General features: G+C 44.8%; 1 protein-coding gene across 1 annotated transcript in view; it reads right to left on the bottom strand.

Moving 5' to 3' along the window:
- WTIP (WT1 interacting protein) overlaps positions 1-19,697 on the bottom strand; it is a 333,161-nt gene that overhangs the window by 14,652 nt on the left and 298,812 nt on the right. Inside the window, exon 7 of the mRNA XM_078670590.1 lies at positions 15,677-15,745. Within this exon, the coding sequence (XP_078526716.1) occupies positions 15,677-15,745 (69 nt within the window). The remainder of the gene's footprint in view (positions 1-15,676; positions 15,746-19,697) is intronic.

Genomic DNA, 19,697 nt, shown 5'->3' with positions numbered 1-19,697 from the left:
TCGGCTGATGAAGATCCTCTGAGCATCTTTAGCGTTTGGTGAGGCAACAGCGGAGGACACTACTTCTCGAAATTGGCGGCCAGAGCTTGGTACAAACTTTCCCTGCACCTCAGGACCACCAGCAATTCAGGGAAGGACTCAAGACCTGGTTGTTCGAATGAACAGATCACCACGAAGCAGTTAGCAACTCCAGCACCTTGAGACACTCGCGGGTGATTGGCCGTGCTTTACATATCCTTAACTGATTGATTGATTGACAAAATGCCCATCGTATAGGTTGCCCAATGGTGTGCAGCACTGGAATGTCCTGTATGCCTGGACCAAAGAAAGGGCCCAACAGGCCACGAAGAAAGCAAGAACTCACAAACACTTTGACGCGATCATAATGCATTTTAAGACAGAAGAATTTTGCTATTAACTTAGCAGCTCTTGGCCTGAACACCCCCCAATAATAATGCAATTATCCCTGAACACTTAAAGAAGAGCATCAGAGAATGGTCCTCACCTTCCCAGGAATCAAGCTGGATTTGATAAATATATGAAGGTACTATTCAAAATGTACCTATAAATCACAGGGAAAAAGGATGCTCACATAAAGCAGGCTGACATTTTCAAGTCAGCTTATAACTTTGGATTATTCACTTCTAGATACACATTGTGGCCTTCCACGCTGGGAAGCAGCCTGGAAGCATAGCTTAAGGGCTAGAACACTAAAAGACCAATCAAAGCCAAGACTGGCTTACCCACGATGCACTATCTCACTGCCATGGTGTGATGCGAACAATTTGGAATGCTAGGAGTCATTGAGAGATGCGGGTGTGTAATGGTAAAATGAGACTGAGAGATGCCAGTCTATGAACGCTGAGCATACTTGCATGCTAGTCTGCGAGTGTTAAACATGTTTGAGGCACATATTTAAATTGCACCACCACCATATGGTTGGCAAACAGATCCTCTCCAACAATACCACACATTCCTTATACAGAGATAGAAAACGTCACGTCCACCTTCACGCACACTCCATAGCACCAGAGCTGTAAAGTAGAAAATAGGGTATCCGTATCAAAACTAGAGCATAGTCCTTTGCTTATTCACCCAAGACCCACAACACACAGCCTCCTGTCCTCAACAACTAAGTACAAACTCAGACACAACAGAGCCCGGCAGGTCTTTCATTAAACCAAATGGAAGCATCACTAAGTGTTACACAGAACAGACCAACCGTTACACTTTGGCTAAAAAGATACAAAACTACCATGACTGCAGTCACTGGCAAAATTAAACAAGCATTGCCAGAGCCAACAGGTATCGCCTATGTGAGATCTATTGGTTTTGTCAATGTTTTTTAGACGTGTTGCAGTTGAACAGTGGCACTAGCAACAGACAATCGGAGAAGGGCTAAGGGGCGGGGGTTAAACAAACAGTGGGAAGGACAGCGGGTTGGGGGGACAAAGAGCAGGAGGACAATGCCAGTATGCTGCATTGGAGGGGGAAGGAGAAGGTCGGGAAGACTATACAGTCCTGTGCACTCCAATAGAAAGTAAAATAATAAAAATACCTCCAGCAGTCTGCAAGTGGAAGGACACTGACCTCAGACAGGAAGCTGTGCTAGGTCCATGCTCCCCAGTAGGAAGAGAAGCCCTGGGAAGAACGCAGGAGGAGGAGCGAGCAGGAGGCATGATCAGTGAGAAGCAAGAAAACGTGTGGCGTGTAAGCCAACCAATAGTAAAGTAAGTAAAGCTAAGTAATGGATGGGCTGTAAACCAGTTTTTAAGCTTTTGTTTTTAAAAATAATAGCTTTCTCGGAGAGAGTGCCTGCATGCTGTAGGGGAAACCTAAAAACGTGGGTAGAGAACGCTTAGAACGTGCTAAAAGGCTACACAAATGCTAATAACACAAATGAAATGACTACTTATTCGATATTAACACTAACCTTAATTCACAGCTGTTACACAGAATAACAAAGAAGAGCATTTCATCTTGACTGTGTAAATGAGGTAGACTTGTGTTTCATTAGAATTTTAAGGGTTTTGATTTATCCCTCCGCAAACCACCTTTGTATTCTGATGATTGCATCTGACAAAAACTAGCAGATTTCAGATTGCCTCACACATGTTGGTAATTCAGCCAAGGAGAGCTACACCACAAACTGTGCCTCCCTCCACAAGCTTATTTTAGCCGGCATTCATACATTGAAGTATGATGCATTGTGGGACTAGTACCCAGGAGGGTAGGAAACTCTACTAATGACATCTTGTTCCTACCAATGTCGTGATTGTGACTAATGCAGTTTGTGAACTATGTGGCTCATTAACCAATAGTAGCGGCCTGCAGGCCAATAAATACCAAATACTTGTGAATGAGACACTCCATTGTGTAACCAACATTGAGAAAGACATATTCTGTTGAAATGCGTCCGTTGGTGAATACATTTGGATTCCTGTAAACCCATTGAGTGCTCCTGGTTCTTTTTGGACAATTGGGTTTGTATTTATTGACGTGCAGCAACTTGCACGTAAGGCAGCACCCGTTCTGGAAAGTGTTCAGCAGGTAAAAAGTGGATTTGCGATATATATATATATAAAAACTGAAAAAAACCACAGGTTACAGGGACGTTCTATTTAGGAAATAGAATATTTCTTAAAACCTCAGAAAAAAACCAAAGGTTACAGTGACGTTCTAGTTAGGCTCCGATTTCACTCGTAAAAAAACATAGAAATTTAGCAGCTATCGTTACCCGAGTGAACTGTAACATATGTCCCCGCAGTGCACTGCTTATGACTGCAATTATATGACATCACTCAAGACGGCCCCTCCCCAGGCCGATCCACATATATATTTATTTTTTTTCCACTGAAAAAACATAGGTTTTACAGACGTTCTAGTTCGGAATTAGCATTTAAAAAGCCTTTGAAATTCACTAAAAAATCATAGGTTTCAGGGATGTTATAGTTAGTTGGACATTTGACTCATAAAACCAGAGCAATTCGCCCATTATAGTAAGTTGAGCTAACTATAACTTGTGCGCCCGCAATGCACTGCTGATGACGTCACATATTACATCACTCATGACATCTCAAATGACATCACTGATGAGAGCTTTTTTGATAAGTTTTTTGCTGTGTACACATATCTTATACTACACACAACATGCAACGATCATCTTGATCAAGATTCATGGTCTGTACAGTAGCCTTTCACGTGTGATGCATGCATCTGAAACATTACATCAAAAAACAAATGTGTGTTACACGATGGAGAGAGAGAGAGAGAGAGAGAGATGGAGAGAGAGATGGAGAGAGAGATGGAGAGAGAGATAGAGAGAGATAGAGAGAGATAGAGAGAGATAGAGAGAGATATATAGAGATATATAGAGATATATATATATATATATATATAGAGAGAGATAGAGAGAGATAGAGAGAGATAGAGAGAGATAGAGAGACAGATAGAGAGAGAGAGAGAGATAGAGAGAGATAGAGATAGAGATAGATAGAGATAGAGAGATAGAGATAGAGAGATAGAGAGATAGAGAGAGAGATAGAGAGATAGAGAGAGAGAGAGAGAGATAGAGAGAGTGTGCATTATTGTGCTGCCTTTCGGCCTGGGTATTGGTGGCTCAAAGGGGTATCATCCATGCCAAGGGCAGATTGCACATCCTGGATCACGTGTGACAAACAGTAAAGAGTAATGTGTAGATTTGTGTTGGAGTATGCTCTGTTGTCAGGCTTTACCAGTATAGTAGTGCGTCATATGTGAGACTTTCAGATTCACGTTTGACAAGCATTGCTTAACTGTAATGAGCATTATAGCGGTGTATGACGTAGCCTCACTACTGATCCTCCCTCCATTCGAGCACATTCACATGTGTGCGCTTCGCGATAGCAACACTTTCAATAATACTGCACACCATTGATATGCGTGTGTGCGCATATCCACAAGCTTGACAACGACATGTGATTTTGGCCATTCAATGTTTTCAGACAGCATCTCATTAGCGATAGTTGCCGCTCCCCTGGTACATTCTACATTAATGTATATTGCGGATTGAGCGACGTCAAAACTGCAACAAGGACACACACATAAGTACAATTCCTGGCCAGGCAGGAACTGAACAACGCCCAGTCCCTGGAATAATAATTCACACCCCTACACTGGCCTGGCGTACGCAAGCCTAGCCCACTTTGCGTATGTATAAATTGGATAACGAAGGCGCCACATGTCCCAGTTCTTCCACACTGCCTCAGGTGATCTGGCCGCATCCACCTCGCATATCACAATGCACAATAAAACAAGCATTAGAAATGCAATCGGGCTCGGGTTTATTTGAGTTTGAGCTAATGGCATTGTCTTTTCGCCATGTGTTATGGAGTGTGTGCATGTGGTGTGTAGTGGAATTATGTGAGTTGGATTGTAATTTTACCAATGGTGGCATGCTGTGCTTTAGATGAATATGTTTAAAAGTAAAGTGTACCATACTACAATTGCTACAATAGTTAATTGTGGATGCGTTAACAATTGATGCATGCACTGATGGCTGGTGATGTGTGTGCTTGGTGGAAGAGTGCACTGGCGCCTGGAGGTGTGTGTGCCTGGTGGAAGGGTGCACTGACGGCTGGTGGGTGTGTGCTTGGTAAAACAGTGCACAGATGGCTGATGGTGTGTGTGTTTGGTGAAAGCGTGCACTGACGGTTGCTGGTGAGTGCGCCTTGTAAAGGAATGCACTGACGGCTGCCTGGTGTTGTACGCCTGATGGTGTTTGTGCTTGGTGAAAAAGTGCATTGATGGCTGGTGGTGTTTGGCCCTGGTGAAAGCGTGCACTGACGGCTGGTGTTATGTTGTTGTGTGTGTGTTTGTGTGTGTGGTTGTGTTTGTAGTGGTGAGTCTGTGGGGGTGAGTCTGTGGGGGTGAGTGTGTGGTGGTGAGAGAGTGGTGTGTGTGTGTGGTGTATGTGTGTGGTATGTGTGTGTGGTGTGTGTGGTATGTGTGTGTGGTGTATGTGTGTGGTGTATGTGTGTGGTGTATGTGTGTGGTGTATGTGTGTGGTGTATGTGTGTGGTGTATGTGTGTGGTATGTGTGTGTGGTGTATGTGTGTGGTATGTGTGTGGTATGTGTGTGGTATGTGTGTGGTATGTGTGTGTGGTATGTGTGTGTGGTATGTGTGTGTGGTATGTGTGTGTGGTATGTGTGTGTGGTATGTGTGTGTGGTATGTGTGTGTGGTATGTGTGTGTGGTATGTGTGTGTGGTATGTGTGTGTGGTATGTGTGTGTGGTATGTGTGTGTGGTGTATGTGTGTGTGGTGTATGTGTGTGTATGGTGTGTGTGGTCTTGTGTGGTGTTATGTTTGTGTTTGTGGGGGTGAGTCTGTGGGGGTGAGTCTGTGGGGGTGAGTCTGTTGGGGTGAGTCTGTTGGGGTGAGTCTGTTGGGGTGAGTCTGTTGGGGTGAGTCTGTGGGGGTGAGTCTGTGGGGGTGAGTCTGTGGGGGTGAGTCTGTGGGGGTGAGTCTGTGGGGGTGAGTCTGTGGGGGTGAGTCTGTGGGGGTGAGTCTGTTGGGGTGAGTCTGTTGGGGTGAGTGTGTTGGGGTGAGTGTGTTGGGGTGAGTGTGTTGGGGTGAGTGTGTTGGGGTGAGTGTGTTGTGGTGAGTGTGTTGTGGTGAGTGTGTTGTGGTGAGTGGTGATGAGTGTGTGGTGGTGTGTGTGTGTGGTGTATGTGTGGTGGTGTGTGTGTGTGGTGTATGTGTGTGGTATGTGTGTGTCGTGTATGTGTGTGTGGTGTGTATATGGTGTGTGTGTGGTGTGTGTGTGTGTGTGGTATGTGTGTGTGGTGTATGTGTGTGTATGGTGTGTGTGGTCTTGTGTGTGGTGTTATGTATGTGTGTGGTGGACTTACTTTGAGTGTTTGTTTCCTGCACACACACACACTGCACACTCACACTGTTCACACTGCTCATCTTGCACACTCACACAATGTGCACCCTGCACACTTACACACTGTGCACCCTGCACACTCACAAACTGCAGTCACTGTTACTCTATCTCAGGGTCTTTTAAAAAGGACCAATTTTTCTCAAGGTGCAGTGAGAGGGAAAGCAGAAACAGGGAGGGGCAGAACCTGCTTTGCTTGTTCTCCAGAGGGGCAAGCTCCACCCTGCAGCTTTCCCCCAAGGGGTAGGGATACTGTGAAAGTCTGCAGGTATTCTATAGGAGGCATACTGTCATACACTGGGCAGTGGGTATTCTAAAGGATGTATACTGTCATACACTGGAGACGAGGTACTCTAAAGCAGTGGTACTAAACCTTTTGACTTCTGCGGACCACCACTGAATCATTAATGAAACTGGGTAACCCGGCCTAAACAATTATGATTTGAACTGCAAAACCACACACAAAAATGCAGACAGAAGCATTGAGATACACAAAGGAGTAAATATTGAAGAAGCAAATATTAAAATGACATCTTAATGGAAGGTCAGAGTTTTGGCTAAATTCAATCGAGTCCACTCATTGTCTATTTGATGCCCAAGCACTGCTCCCACAAATCATGCTGAATACCAACTTAATTGTTTGAGCCTCCAATTTCTAATTTTCACATTTACAGAACATTTCAGAATTTTCAAGTTTTCTTTATACACTATCAATCTGTTAATATTATTTGATTTTCTAAGTAGTTGTGGCCCCAGTGAGTAGGCTTCTCAGACCCTCAGGGGCCCCGGGTCGATTGGTTGAGAGAACACCGCTATTCCAAAGGATGAATACTGCCCCACACTCTGTGTGGGAGGTATTCCAAAGGATGTATAATACCACACACTGGGTGGGAGGTATACCAAAGGATGTATACTGCCACTTACACTGGGTGGGAGGTATTCCAAAGGATGTATACTGCCACTCACACTGGGTGGGAGGTATTCCAAAGGATGTATACTGCCACGCTCACTGGGTGGGAGGTATTCCAAAGGATGTATACTGCCACACACACACTGGGTGGGAGGTATACCAAAGGATGCATACTGCCACGCACACTGGACGGGAGATACTCCATAGGATGAATACTGCCACGCACACTGGGTGGGAGGTACTCCAAAGGATGTATACTGCCAGACTGGACAGGCAGGAAGGAATGCATACAGTCAGACTGGACAGGCAGTAAGGAACGCATACAGTCAGAGTGGACAGGCAGTAAGGAAGGCATATAGTCAGAGTGGACAGGCAGTAAGGAACGCATACAAAGTGGACAGGCAGTAAGGAACGCATACAGTCAGAGTGGATAGGCCGTATATTAAGCAATGCATGCTCTCACTAGGCCATATTCTAAGCTGTGCACATGGCTTCGACTGCTGCTAACATGAATCTGTGTTTTGGGTGTTATTTTTAACCCCCAGGCTTTGTTTTCATCTGCTTTGAAAGAAGCCGTATTAGCGATTGGAATATTTTTTCCTTTGTGTGCTGTTTTTTAGTATGTTGTGTTTTTATTTTTTGTATAGTTTGCTATGATTTTATGTAACAGCGCAACTGAATAAACTTAAAGAATGCATAATGTCAGCCTAGATAGGCAATTCTCCTAAGCAATGCATTCTGAAGAATACCATCACAGTCAGGGTAGGGAGTATTAGAAGGCATGACCCTGTCACACACTTGGTAGGCGCCATTCTAAGGATGGCATAGTGCCGCAGAGGGGATAGGTGACATTCTAAGGTCTATATATTGTCGCATACTGGACAGTGGGTATTTAAAGGGATAGCTATTGTCACAGACCGGGAAGGTTATCACAGTGAGACTGAATCGGTTGTCTTCTAAAGGTTACGTAATTGCACAGACAGGACGGGCCGCATTCTACAAGGAGCATAGCGTCTCAGTCTGGGCAATCAGCTTCACATAGCAGAAATTGACAAAAACTGCATAGAGATGATAGGCCGAGGAACGCAGGGTTCGCACATTGCATCTTGTGCCACCAACATGTCACTGTGTTTCCAACACAATACATTACCACAAACATGCCACTGTGTTTCCAACATTATACATTACCTCATTACGCCACAGACACGTGTGATCTCAGAGGGCAAGGCGGCCAGGCAGTGCACTGGAGAGACCTCGTGGACTTCACTAGACGGAAACCTTTGTTACAAGTGAAAGTGGAAAGGGGGTGCTGGGGCGGTGATAACAGCGCGAACTAGACCCCTAATGGCATAGGGTTTACAGGCTAAACGGTGAGTATTTAGCGATGGCCATTGATAAACATTTTTCACGCAGTGGCGTTTCATTTCCCTGCGGTCTCGGCTGACACACTGGCCAGGTTTTCATTTTTCAAAGGGCTCCTCAAACACGTTTGTTCTGAAAGTATTAGCTTCACACACACTCAGGATATGGGGAGACAGAAACTCAGGGAGGGCATAAAATGTACTTTTAAAGATGCACAAAAACAGAATCCATATTTGATTTCACTTCCCCTCCTGGACAACACTGCCAATGACTTGATCTGTAGTATCCCCCTTTTTACTTAAAAAAGGCAACACCCCTCTGGTAATAAAGGTGCGGCGAGGAAGGATATATAGGATGCGTACAAACTACACCTTTTCGCCGACTACAACTGCGAAAAGTAACGTCACCAAAGCTGCTGTGGGCGACCCCTCCCCGGCTCTGCACCGAGAACTTCCCCTCCCCCACCCAAACCCGACCAAAACAAAAATTCACCGGACAAATAAATACTACTTGTACAATTTCAGATTTGGGACATCGACAGGAATAAAGCTCACTCTGCACTGACTATTAATGCTTACATAAATAGGAAATATACAAAACCCCAGGTGTGTGCATAATACATACTAATCTAACACTTAAAAATAGCATACTTAAATTCCAGATAATTAAAAAAAATCAATGGACATTTAAAAAAATGAGAATGCTGTACTTGATTCGAGGAAACAATGTAGACGAACTCGCGCACGACAAACGCACTGCTGAATGGTGAACGCGCGCACACCATCTGGATTGCATTACACGGGCACCCTGACAGCTCCTAATTAAAATTAATGGACTGCCGTGCGCAAAACCGCACAGAAAATGCCAAAAATGGCGGACGGAAATTACATATGCCCTATCGCATCAACACTACTAAAAAAACAGCACCGCGAGGACCAATCACCATTCAGCTTATAAAATAAAGCACTGCAAATGCACGAGCAAAGAAGAATTTTTCCAGCACAAGCCAGAAACCTGCTACAATACGGCTCGCAGCTCCTCCCCACTTCTGATGAAGTGGTGACGTTGCCGAGCCCGTAAAAAAGGGATCCATGAGGTGTACACCATCCTGGCAATCAAAACTTTATTTGAATTGTGAATCCTGCTGGCCGTCATGTTTGGACACACATCAATGACAGCAGGTGAGTAGTGGGGCCTGGGTGCACAGGGGCTGCAATTGAGCGCAGTGCGGCAGGTGGGGTGCATCAGCCTGGGTGTGCAGGTGCAAACAAGCGATGTTGCCGTGCGTAATGATGTGATCTCTGACCTCATTCAGTCACATCTCTGTCTCATTTTAAGGACTTGCTGGTCCGTACTGTAGACCTGAGCCAGCGGGCAATGCTGCCCTAAAGACATGTGGCATTTGCTTTTGGGGCAATGTAGTGAGCTGATTACTAAGTGAACATGCACACAGGTTTACACCACTGCATTACACATGCACATTATGCTTCTAGCTTGTGCTCTGTTCCTTTGTATGTGAATGTTGGCATAACATATTATTTAATCTTGTGTATTCTCGTGCACTCCAACTCCTCTTTGAACCACGATTACCACTAACAGTGGTAGATCGTACTTCAAGAAGGAAGGATGCACTCAACTTCTCTATTAAGCTTGAAATAAACCTTCATTTACCTCAAGACGTTTCCAGCATTATATTATTTCTCCCTTTTCAGACACTGAGTTGGTTGTGCCAAAATGGGCGGAGCCCCTGATGATGCCCTGGGCATTCTGACGCCTTCCATCATGGTATCAAGACACCGTCTCCGACCGGAGACCTGCTGTGCCACCCTGAGAAGGGCATTCTGGAGTTGGAGCTCGCACCGGCACGTCGTTGGACACACCGGTGGTGGCAGGTGAGCAGTGAAGCCTCAGTGAGCAGGAGCTGCAATTGAGCAAAGTGCAGGGGAAGGGGCTGGGGTGCAACAGCCTAGGTGCACAAGTGCAGGCAAGCGATGTTGTCGTAAATAATAATGTAATCTCTGGCCTCATTCGTATCTCTGTTTCATTTTAAGGACTTGCTGGACCGCACTCTTTCTCGCGGACCCCAGCGTTCGACACACGGGTGACGGGAGGTCAACAGTGAAGGCTGGGTGCACTAGGCCAACACTCTGTCTCCTCCTCCCGCTGTTCTTTTGACTCTCCCTCCCACCCACTCGCTCTCTATACAATTCTCACTTTCTTCCTTTCATTCTGAATACCTTTCTTGTTCTCTTGGACATGGCCCACATACTTAGGTTTCTTTTTTGTCTTGCAGGTTTTATACGCTGTTCCGGAGGAGTCCCACCCACTTATTCCATGTTATACTGTTTGTTCGAATAAAGTTGCGTTTCTATTTCTTTGTGTTCTTTTAATAAAGGTTATTTTTTTACCAATAAATAAGTGAGTGTATGGGTCTTCTTTTTCTGACAACATTTTTCTGTAGTTATTGTGAAAATCGGCGGTTGATAGGAGGTTATGAGGGAAAACATTTGTAATTTTGCGGTGCACCTACGAAATATAAACCAACACACTATTACATAAATGAAGCCTGGGTAATTCTACAATTGCAAGGGTTCTAGGAGTGTATCACTTCATAACACCATGCCCGTGTGATTACAGAACCAATAAGGCGCTGCCTAGGCCCACCTAGGCTTCAGGGACTGGCGAGACCCACCCTGCATATTTAAATAAAGCCCCGGAGGGTGGCAATCCCAGGACTTGAGTTGGCCTCGAAGCCCCCCCGAACAATTAGTAAACAATACCTGGGGACGTGGCGATCCCCTAGGCTGCGAAACATCTCTGTGCCCTCCCGCGCCTCCGAATTTACTTGTGAGATTAAGGTCCAGAGTGCTGCAGAGACCCCGCAATATAATAATAGGATTGGCCCCGGAACATTACCCACCAGGGGGCTCATTTAAATGAACGGGTGACACCTCGCTTCATTTTGTTTCCCATTTTTACCATCCGGATCTGCTTTATTGAAACGATACAAGTTTTTCCTCCTCTCGCTCCAACGAGGCAAACAAGGATTTGCTATCACAGGGTAGAAGCCATGCTCCTGCCCTGTAATAGCAAACATAAAAGGGCGGCGGATGCACACCCCGGGACATTGTATGAGCTGCGCCTGGGAGGTGGCGCTCCATAGGGCCACGATGCATTGGTTACTGCATAACTACAGAATTAGTATAAACACATACTAAGACTACTCGCACATGTGTAGTACAGTGACCAGAGAGTAGTGAAGAGGCAGAGGAAGACCAAAATCAAAAAAAGTAAATCCTACCAGCGGTCGGATGACATAGTTCGATGAGCCGACGGCCCTGTGATGAGTAGAAACAGCTTCACGAAGAAAACAAGTCTTCAGTAGAATGCAAGGAAGCTCGAAATATTGGTGAGTGCTGCCTTCTTTTTACCTTCTCCCGCTTGTCGCCAAATTTATGTAGCGAAGAGGCAGACAGCAGTGGATCCGATAAGTAGATTTATTGCAGGAAAACAAGACAGCTTAAACAGCCACCAACAGGACCAGACAGCAAGTCAACTGTCTTCTCCAGGACTGTGTACAAACTCTCCAAGATTCCCCTCATGACCGCCCTACATTCTAACATTACAAACTTACATTCTAGTAGCATCACATGCTAACATTCTACTAGGACTTACATTAGACCACTACACAGAGCACATGACTTTACAGCAATGAGCTCATGGTTTCATCCACGAGTCTTGAGATCGGTATATTCTTGCTCCACTGCCACCATAGATACGGAGCACTCTTGAACGGGTGCAAGCAACACTGTGGTGACCCGTGTCCACATTAACACTCCAATGTTCCTCTTTTCTTTAGAACAAAAGCCAGCACTCGCTGGGCAAGTTGCGAAGAAGACTTTATTCTAACATTAGCAACAACAAGCGCGTTTCGGCATTCGCGCCTGATGCAGTAGCGGCGCCCATTTTTTAACATATTTCCATGGTTACAGTAAACATTAAAGAAGCATCATTGTTCACTCTTCCTTGAGCGCCATCTTTGAATGGCCCGATGTTAACAATGTACATGCCTGTAATATAGCAAGAAGTATTGAAGTACAGCTGGTTTTCTTTACAACGCCATGTAACGGCCAAACATATTTAAGAAGTGCCTTGTTTATACCCATGTCCCTATAACAGTCAACGTATATTGTTCAATTGATAAATACATATTGTCTGTCAATATACAATATCACAGTGTATCGGCCATGTGCCCTTGACGGGCTTAATCCTTTCATATTTATGACAAGTTACCTATTACATATAGCCTGAATGGGTAAAATTAAATATGGTCGCATGTTTTAGAAACCAACCTAATTTATCATGCGGTGTATCGGCAATTTGGTCATAATATTACCTACAAGCAAAATCAATTATTTACCAAGTCATCTTCAATCATGTTGTATGGTGACATCCTGAACACACATATCAATCCCACAAACAGCAGCTAATCACCTAAATGCACTACCAATTCTTCCCCACTGTTAAGAACTTTGGGGGTTTTGGTCTGCAAATCAATAATAAAGCGAGACTCAAGTCTCCATAGCCTTTGGATTCTATCCCCTCCTCTGATGTTAACTGGGACATGGTCCAGGCCAAAGAACATCAACAGATCCCTATTGTTTTGGTACGTGCTTGCAAAATGCCTCGTCACAGGATATGCCTGATCTTGCTTAGAGATGGCACGCATATGCTCTAGAATGCGGACTTTCACCAGATGGATGGTGCTGCCCACGTATCTTAATCCACATGGGCACACTAGACAATATACTGCGTAAGCTGTGTTGCAAGAAGTTATAAACTTAGTTATATTTCTTTTGACTATGGTTTCTGGAATTTTATATCCCCAAACCCTTTCACTATGCTTACAGGCCTTGCACTTGCCGTGCGGGAAAACCCCTGCATCTCTTTAAGAGTCTCTGCTCTAGGCATATCCTTGGCTTGATGACTATGGACCAGCAGGTCTTTGATCACTCTAGCTTTTTTGAAAGTCACTAATGGTACATTGGGTAGGTCCTCACTGATGGTCAAATCTGTTTTCATGATATGCCAGTTTCTCTTAAGAATCCTCTTTAGAGTCATGGCTCCCTCAGAGAAAGTGGTAATTAGTCTAAATTTGCCACCCCTCAAATCTTTCTTATGAATGGTGTTATCACTTATGAGGCTATGTCTGGGAATATGTCGTACCCTATCAAGAGTTTTAGTCAGAAGTGTGTTGTCATAACCCCTATGTACAAATCTGGCAATACATTCTTGCACTTCCCTTTCAAAATCACAGTTCCGAGAACTGGTTCTTTTGAGTCTTAAAAGTTCACCAAATGGGATACTTTGTACAAGTTTGGACGGATGGCTACTAGACGCATGAAGCATCAGATTGCCCGCTGTAGGCTTCTATATAGAGCCATATGGATTTTACTATCGCTGATAAACACTTTTAGGTCGAGGTAGTTCATTGCCACTGATCTAACCTCGCCTGAAAAGTGTAAGTTCAAGCTGTTGTCATTTAGGATTGTAAGTATTCACACGCAGATTCAGGAACAGGTCATCTATATACCTGTTCCTTGCAATGACTTCTCCGGTACCCTGTGCACCCTGATGCGACCTGGGGACTTGCTCCTGCCACCAACCAACGAACAATTTCGCATAGCTGGGGGCGAAGCAAGTGCCCATCGTGGTCCCAGAGATCTGTTTATAATAATCCTCTTGAAAGAGAAAAATATTGTTGGTTAAACAAAACTCTGTGAATGTCAACAGCATCTTATTGTGTGCTGCATACTTCAATGGGCGTTTATTCAAATAGTAATGAATAGCTCTTAATCCACTTGAATGTCCTATACAGGTGTATAAGATAGTAATATCTAATACCACTATTTGATAGGAAGGGTTCCACTTCAGTGCCTCGGTTTGAATTAGAAAATCTTTTGTATCCTTTACATAAGATGACAACTGCAGCACTGCCTGGAACAAAAAATGGTCAATAAACATGGATAGATGTTCCGTGAGGCCCGCTTTCAAGGATATTATGAGCCTTCCAGGAGGGTTCTGACTATCCTAATGCAAATTAGGGATTTGATAGAAAGTTGGTATGATAGGATTTAGATTTCTCAAGAAAAAGTATTCTTCTGTCCCCAACACCCTTCCTTGTTGACTTTCGCAAAAAAGTTGTGCTGCATACTTCAATAAGCGTCTATTCAAATAGTACTGAATAGCTCTTAATCCACTTTAATGTCCTATACAGGTAGTATATCATAGTCACTGTGCTGCCATACCCCTCGCCTGCCATACATAAGAAGGACACCCACAGGGAAGTCGGACGCAACATCCAGCTGCAGGCGAGGGGTATGGCAGCACAGTGACTATGATTGGAGGTGCTGGCAATGGCATTTCGAAAGCACGAAATGGAGCATCAAGGCTCGGACAACAACATATTGTATCGGAAGTGCGGACGCCCCACCGCCGGCCTCTGAGGAATACAGCTCTCCCATTGGCTAAAGTACCACCTATTAGATTTCAGGTTGGTTTAAACGTCACTGAGCTCCAGGAATTAAGGCTTTCCACACTGAAGAAGGTAGAAGCCAGAAACGTTAGCCTGCGTTAAGCTCCGTGAGTGCACCGAATGTTCTTTGACACACACACACATATATAAATATATATTTCCCAATAAATCTTCCTCCATTGGAGTCGATAAGGGGACACGGCGGGGGTAAAAACACAGTTCCTTCAGAGCCTGGCATGACGCGTTTTAGCAGTAGCCTTACTCAAATGCCTCTGGCGCTGCGATTCCATTAAGTTCAAAAGAATTGGCCCATCCTCCTAAAGTAGTATGGGACCCAGCTGACCACGTTCTTAGACACGCCCAAGCAGTTCGTGTTTAGATACACACACACACACACACACACACAATTTCAGGGGCTATTCACCAGAAATCTTCATCCATTGGACTGTTGTGTCCTTCACATCATTTTAGTCCTGCCGCTACAGTGCACAGCATGGAGCTATGGGTTAGTTCACTCCAAACATTGGCTAACCTAACTGCGAGTGACGTCATTTTCCTTCCCCATTCTGCTCATTCAGATGCAAAGCAGTCCCCATCAGTGCTAGAGACTAATATGGTAATGACTGAAAAATGTTTTGCTTTTAGCCAGAATAAACTTTTATGTTGGTGAAGGCCTAGCAACTAAGCCCACACCCCAAAACAAAGTTTACTTTGCCAAAACCATTACAAAATGAGCACTGCCAAAGCCGAAAAGCTAGTGGCTAACAGCAGACCTACTGGCTTTGCCAATACATGCTGAAGATGAGATCATGATATGCTAATCAAATTATCGTTATGTACTCCCTAATACGCAGTTGACAATTTCAAACGAGAAAGGATCAACACATTCATTTGAATACTACATTTTGAGAGTATTTAGAAGATATGAAAAACTTCTACTCACCTCACAGTGATAACACTCCACATGGTAGTCTTTGTCCATTGATACCACTCGAATAGTCTCTTCAGAGTCCTAGAGCAAAAACATGCAATGAAGGTAAAGAAAACAACTCAGGTGCCCATTTATTTATTGAATTTACACTCAATTCAGATGATTTGAAGCATAAAGATTAGTCCGAAGGTTCAATATAAAACAGACAGCAAAGTAGGAGCATATGATCTAAACTATTATTTACACAGGTGTCTACAGGGAACAGCATCTAGCTACAAAGATTGATTGGCATCAACTTAGTTAATCTTAAAGTCCTGACTGTGCCCCGATCTAAATGTAATTCACAACCACACATCAAAATACCAGACTATGAATCCCCTACAAAAACAATGTGTTTTTCTCTTTTAGTCTTATAACTAACTTAAAGCGTTATCTTGACATTTTCCCTAACCCTCAAAACATTTCTTCATTTTAACCCGGGTCAAAGACCTGCTGCTTACCCCCAAGACCTACAATTAACACTCCTCCTCGGTTTAAATTAGTGATCACGTGCACTTTGGAAACTGTAGTTATAACTTGGATTAGAGATAGTAGGAGTTTTTCTGTGGTTTCACGAATTTGACAATGAGGGCCCAATAAATTCAGTTGATGTGTTAGTTTTCACTTCATGCATGTTTACATCGTCTATGGACATGTATACAGTCTCAACATTGCACGCAACAAGCCATGGTGGCACAGTCTTCCATCAATAATTGTCTACTTAGATGATATAAATGTATCCGTTTTTAAGTCGAGGACCGCCGCACTGCATAGCAGTGGGCGGAGCCCGAAGATTTAATGTTTCTTAGAGGGGGCTTGGAACCCGCCCCTCTTCTCCATTGGCTGGCCTAGTAAATGCTGGCCAGCCATTGGAGGAGAGGGGCGTCACTCGGTCCAAGCCCCGTCTTTTTCGGATTCGGGGGCGTTTTTTTAAGCTTCTTTCTATTTACTTTCTCTCCTCTTCCTATTGGCTGGAATTTTACCTTCCAGCCAATGGGAAGAGGAGAGAACGTAAACACGCCCCTCAATCCGAAAAATTACCGTGCTTTCTCCGAGGCATTTCTGCCTCGCCTCGGAGAAAGAAGATGGTTGGTGTCGTGGTGTGGCCCTGCCTCTTGCCTATCTTCTCGTTGAGAGCTAATTTTAGTGCATCAGTAACAAATTGTGGCATTGTTTAGTACGAGATGCGTCTAGAAATAAAAATTACTTGCTGGATGCGCATTGCGCCGCTGGAGCTGCGATCCCTTTCTGAGGGATTCCCCCGCGTGGGGATCCCCCTGTGCGTGGGTTTCGAGCGCGCGCCTACCCCGCTTTATTGGAGTTAAACATCCCTACCCCGTATTGCCACCATAACGAAGAATTCACCGCGGCAGACCGAGAGCCGCATAAAGGAACTGCCGCGTTGGAGCGGCAAACAGGAAGTCAGGCAAATCTCCGGGACAACGTGGGCGGGGCCACAAGCGGAAGCAGGAAGCGGACAGGAGCCCATCCCGCGCTCCTGCATGGCCAGAAAAAAGTCGGTGTTGGCACCCGGGGCCTCAGAGAGAGAGGGAGAGCCCCGTGGTGCAGAGAGTGGACCGGAGAAGTGCTGCTGCGGCTGGCGGGGCTCCCGTGAGGAGAGGAGAGCCCCGTGTCCTGCAGCCGTCGTGTAGGTTTGAGGAAGAGCGAGAGATCGCAGCAGCCCAGCCCGGTGAGTGAAGACAGGCTGGGGGGGCTGTGGGAGTGTCGAGGGGTCCGGAAAGGAAGCTCCCTGCCTGTTTGTGTGCCTGAGGGAGGCACCGTTGTATGTAGAGCCTGTCGAGGCTCCTGGGGGCATTTCCCTGTTTCGAGTCTCCCGAGCGGGACTCCACCAATTAAGGCCACATTTGCTTCGAGTCTACGAGGGACTCCAACGACGGGCCACATTTCTGTAGAGCCTGCGAGGCTCAAACGCGTCCTTATTGATTCCGAGCCCTGAGGCTCCTGGGGGAATTCCTTCTAGTTAGAGTCCCCCGAGAGGGACTCCACCCATTAAGGGGCATTTAGGGTGGTAGAACGGCCCCGGCTGGCAGCGGGCCGCTCCCCCCACACCGGGCACACAAGCCTAGAGCCCACGAGGCTCAAAGCCTGCATGCTTTCTCTAGTACCACTTTCCCCAAAGCTGCCTCTTTCCCTTCCCACGGTCCCTCACCTTTCCTTCGGAAGAAGAACATGGCTGCCCTGGATCGGGCTCTCTACTTCTACCATGGGCGACTCTTCCTCCTTCCGCCTGTCTTCAGATCTGGTGAGTCAGGGAACAGTGGAGGATGGTAGTTTTTTAGTTTTCTATTACATGCTCCTTTGTACTCCCTCATAAAGGCACTTTTGCCTATTTTTCCTTTCCATACTGCACCCCCATCTCTGCTCATTCTCATAGCTCTTAAATGTTCCTGTTCCCCTCTTCCTCTAAGCCAGGGCCGCAGCTATCAATGGTACAGCAGGTGCAGTGGCACCGGGGCCCAGAGACCCACTGAACCTTGCCATATTTAATTCGTCAGCCAGTGTTCGGGGGCAATTCCTTTGCTTGCTCTAGGGCCCATGGTATGTTTGCTACTCCACTGCTCCAGGTCACGTTGCTTGTGCTTGTTGTCCTGCCCCCTCATTGCTCACGCTTGCTCCCCTGCACCCCCTCGTTGCTTGTGCTTGCTGTCCTGCCCCCTCGTTGCTTGTGCTTGCTCCCCTGCCCCCTCGTTCGTTGTGCTTGTTCTTCTGCCCCCTGTGTGTGGGTGCTAATGCAATAGGTCTTGCATATGTAAAAGATTAAGCTATTGGCAATGTAAATGACAATGCCATTTATTTATGATTTAAAAAAAAAAAAAAAAAAAAAAAGAAAATGTAATGAGCAATGCCAATAGCTCTACCTTTAATAATGCCGAGACCATTGATTGTAAATGCTTGTTCTTATACTGACTAAGTATTGTGGAGGTCCTTGTCCCCAGATACTTACACAGCAGTTTGTAAGTTATTACCACTGGTAATGGCTGATACAGATTGGTGCTGCACTATCAGTCATTGATTCTAGCCTCTGTATATATTGTAGGACCTCATTCCGATGGGTCCTGACTTAATAAAGGGTACTTTCCTGATCCTCTTTACCGGATAACAAACACAGGTCACCAATGCTTACCTCAAGTCTTGTGATGTAAGAGCTTTATGAAGCATACATTCATTGTCTATGCCTAGCACTACTAGGCACACAACTGCAAACACTTTTCTTTTGATTACCTAGGGTGTATCCCCTTTGTTTGTCTCTATGAAGACACGACTAAAAATGATATCCAAATGGGTCAAAACATACACACAAATGATCAAATGATCAAATGCTTGATTTATTGCGATTATAAATGGGCACAATACTGAGTTCACTGCTTGTCTATAGACATACAGTGTACATTATTTAACAACATACTTTTGTGGCTTTCTTGCTATTTAATATTTGCCTTTATTATACCACATCACCTTCACGAGCACTGCGCCGCAATAGCTCACCCTTGGAATACCCTTATGTGATATATAATATGTTCTCTTAATGACAATAGATTGTTTCCCACTTAAAAATTGTGTGCCTTTCTTTCATTTTCGCTCATTAATTGGTTATAAAGAAGACTACTTTTTATCTCTTTTCAAGTAATAATTCATTGTATCGAATTGTTTCCTGACAGAATCATCATATACACTCCTACGCTTGTCTGCAGTCCAAACCTAACCATTTATTTTCTATTGACGGCAATGATAATAAAAACTAATAATAATTGTGACCATTTTGCCCATTTGTTGTGGGGGATCTCTGTTGAAGTATTCTTTGCCATGATCTAATCTGTGATAACATATTCCTGGTTACAGTATGCTACAGCTTATTTGTAAAGTGCTTATGTACGAGATGGAACTTCGATAAATGACAAGTTGGCCACTAAGTGGATATCAATCTTTTATAGTCGCGAACAAACCAGTTGAATTTCTGACATTCCAAGACAGA

Source organism: Lissotriton helveticus, chromosome 12 (genome assembly GCF_964261635.1).
Source record: "Lissotriton helveticus chromosome 12, aLisHel1.1, whole genome shotgun sequence".
Lineage (NCBI taxonomy): Eukaryota > Metazoa > Chordata > Amphibia > Caudata > Salamandridae > Lissotriton > Lissotriton helveticus.
This window is presented reverse-complemented; position numbering and strand designations above follow the sequence as displayed.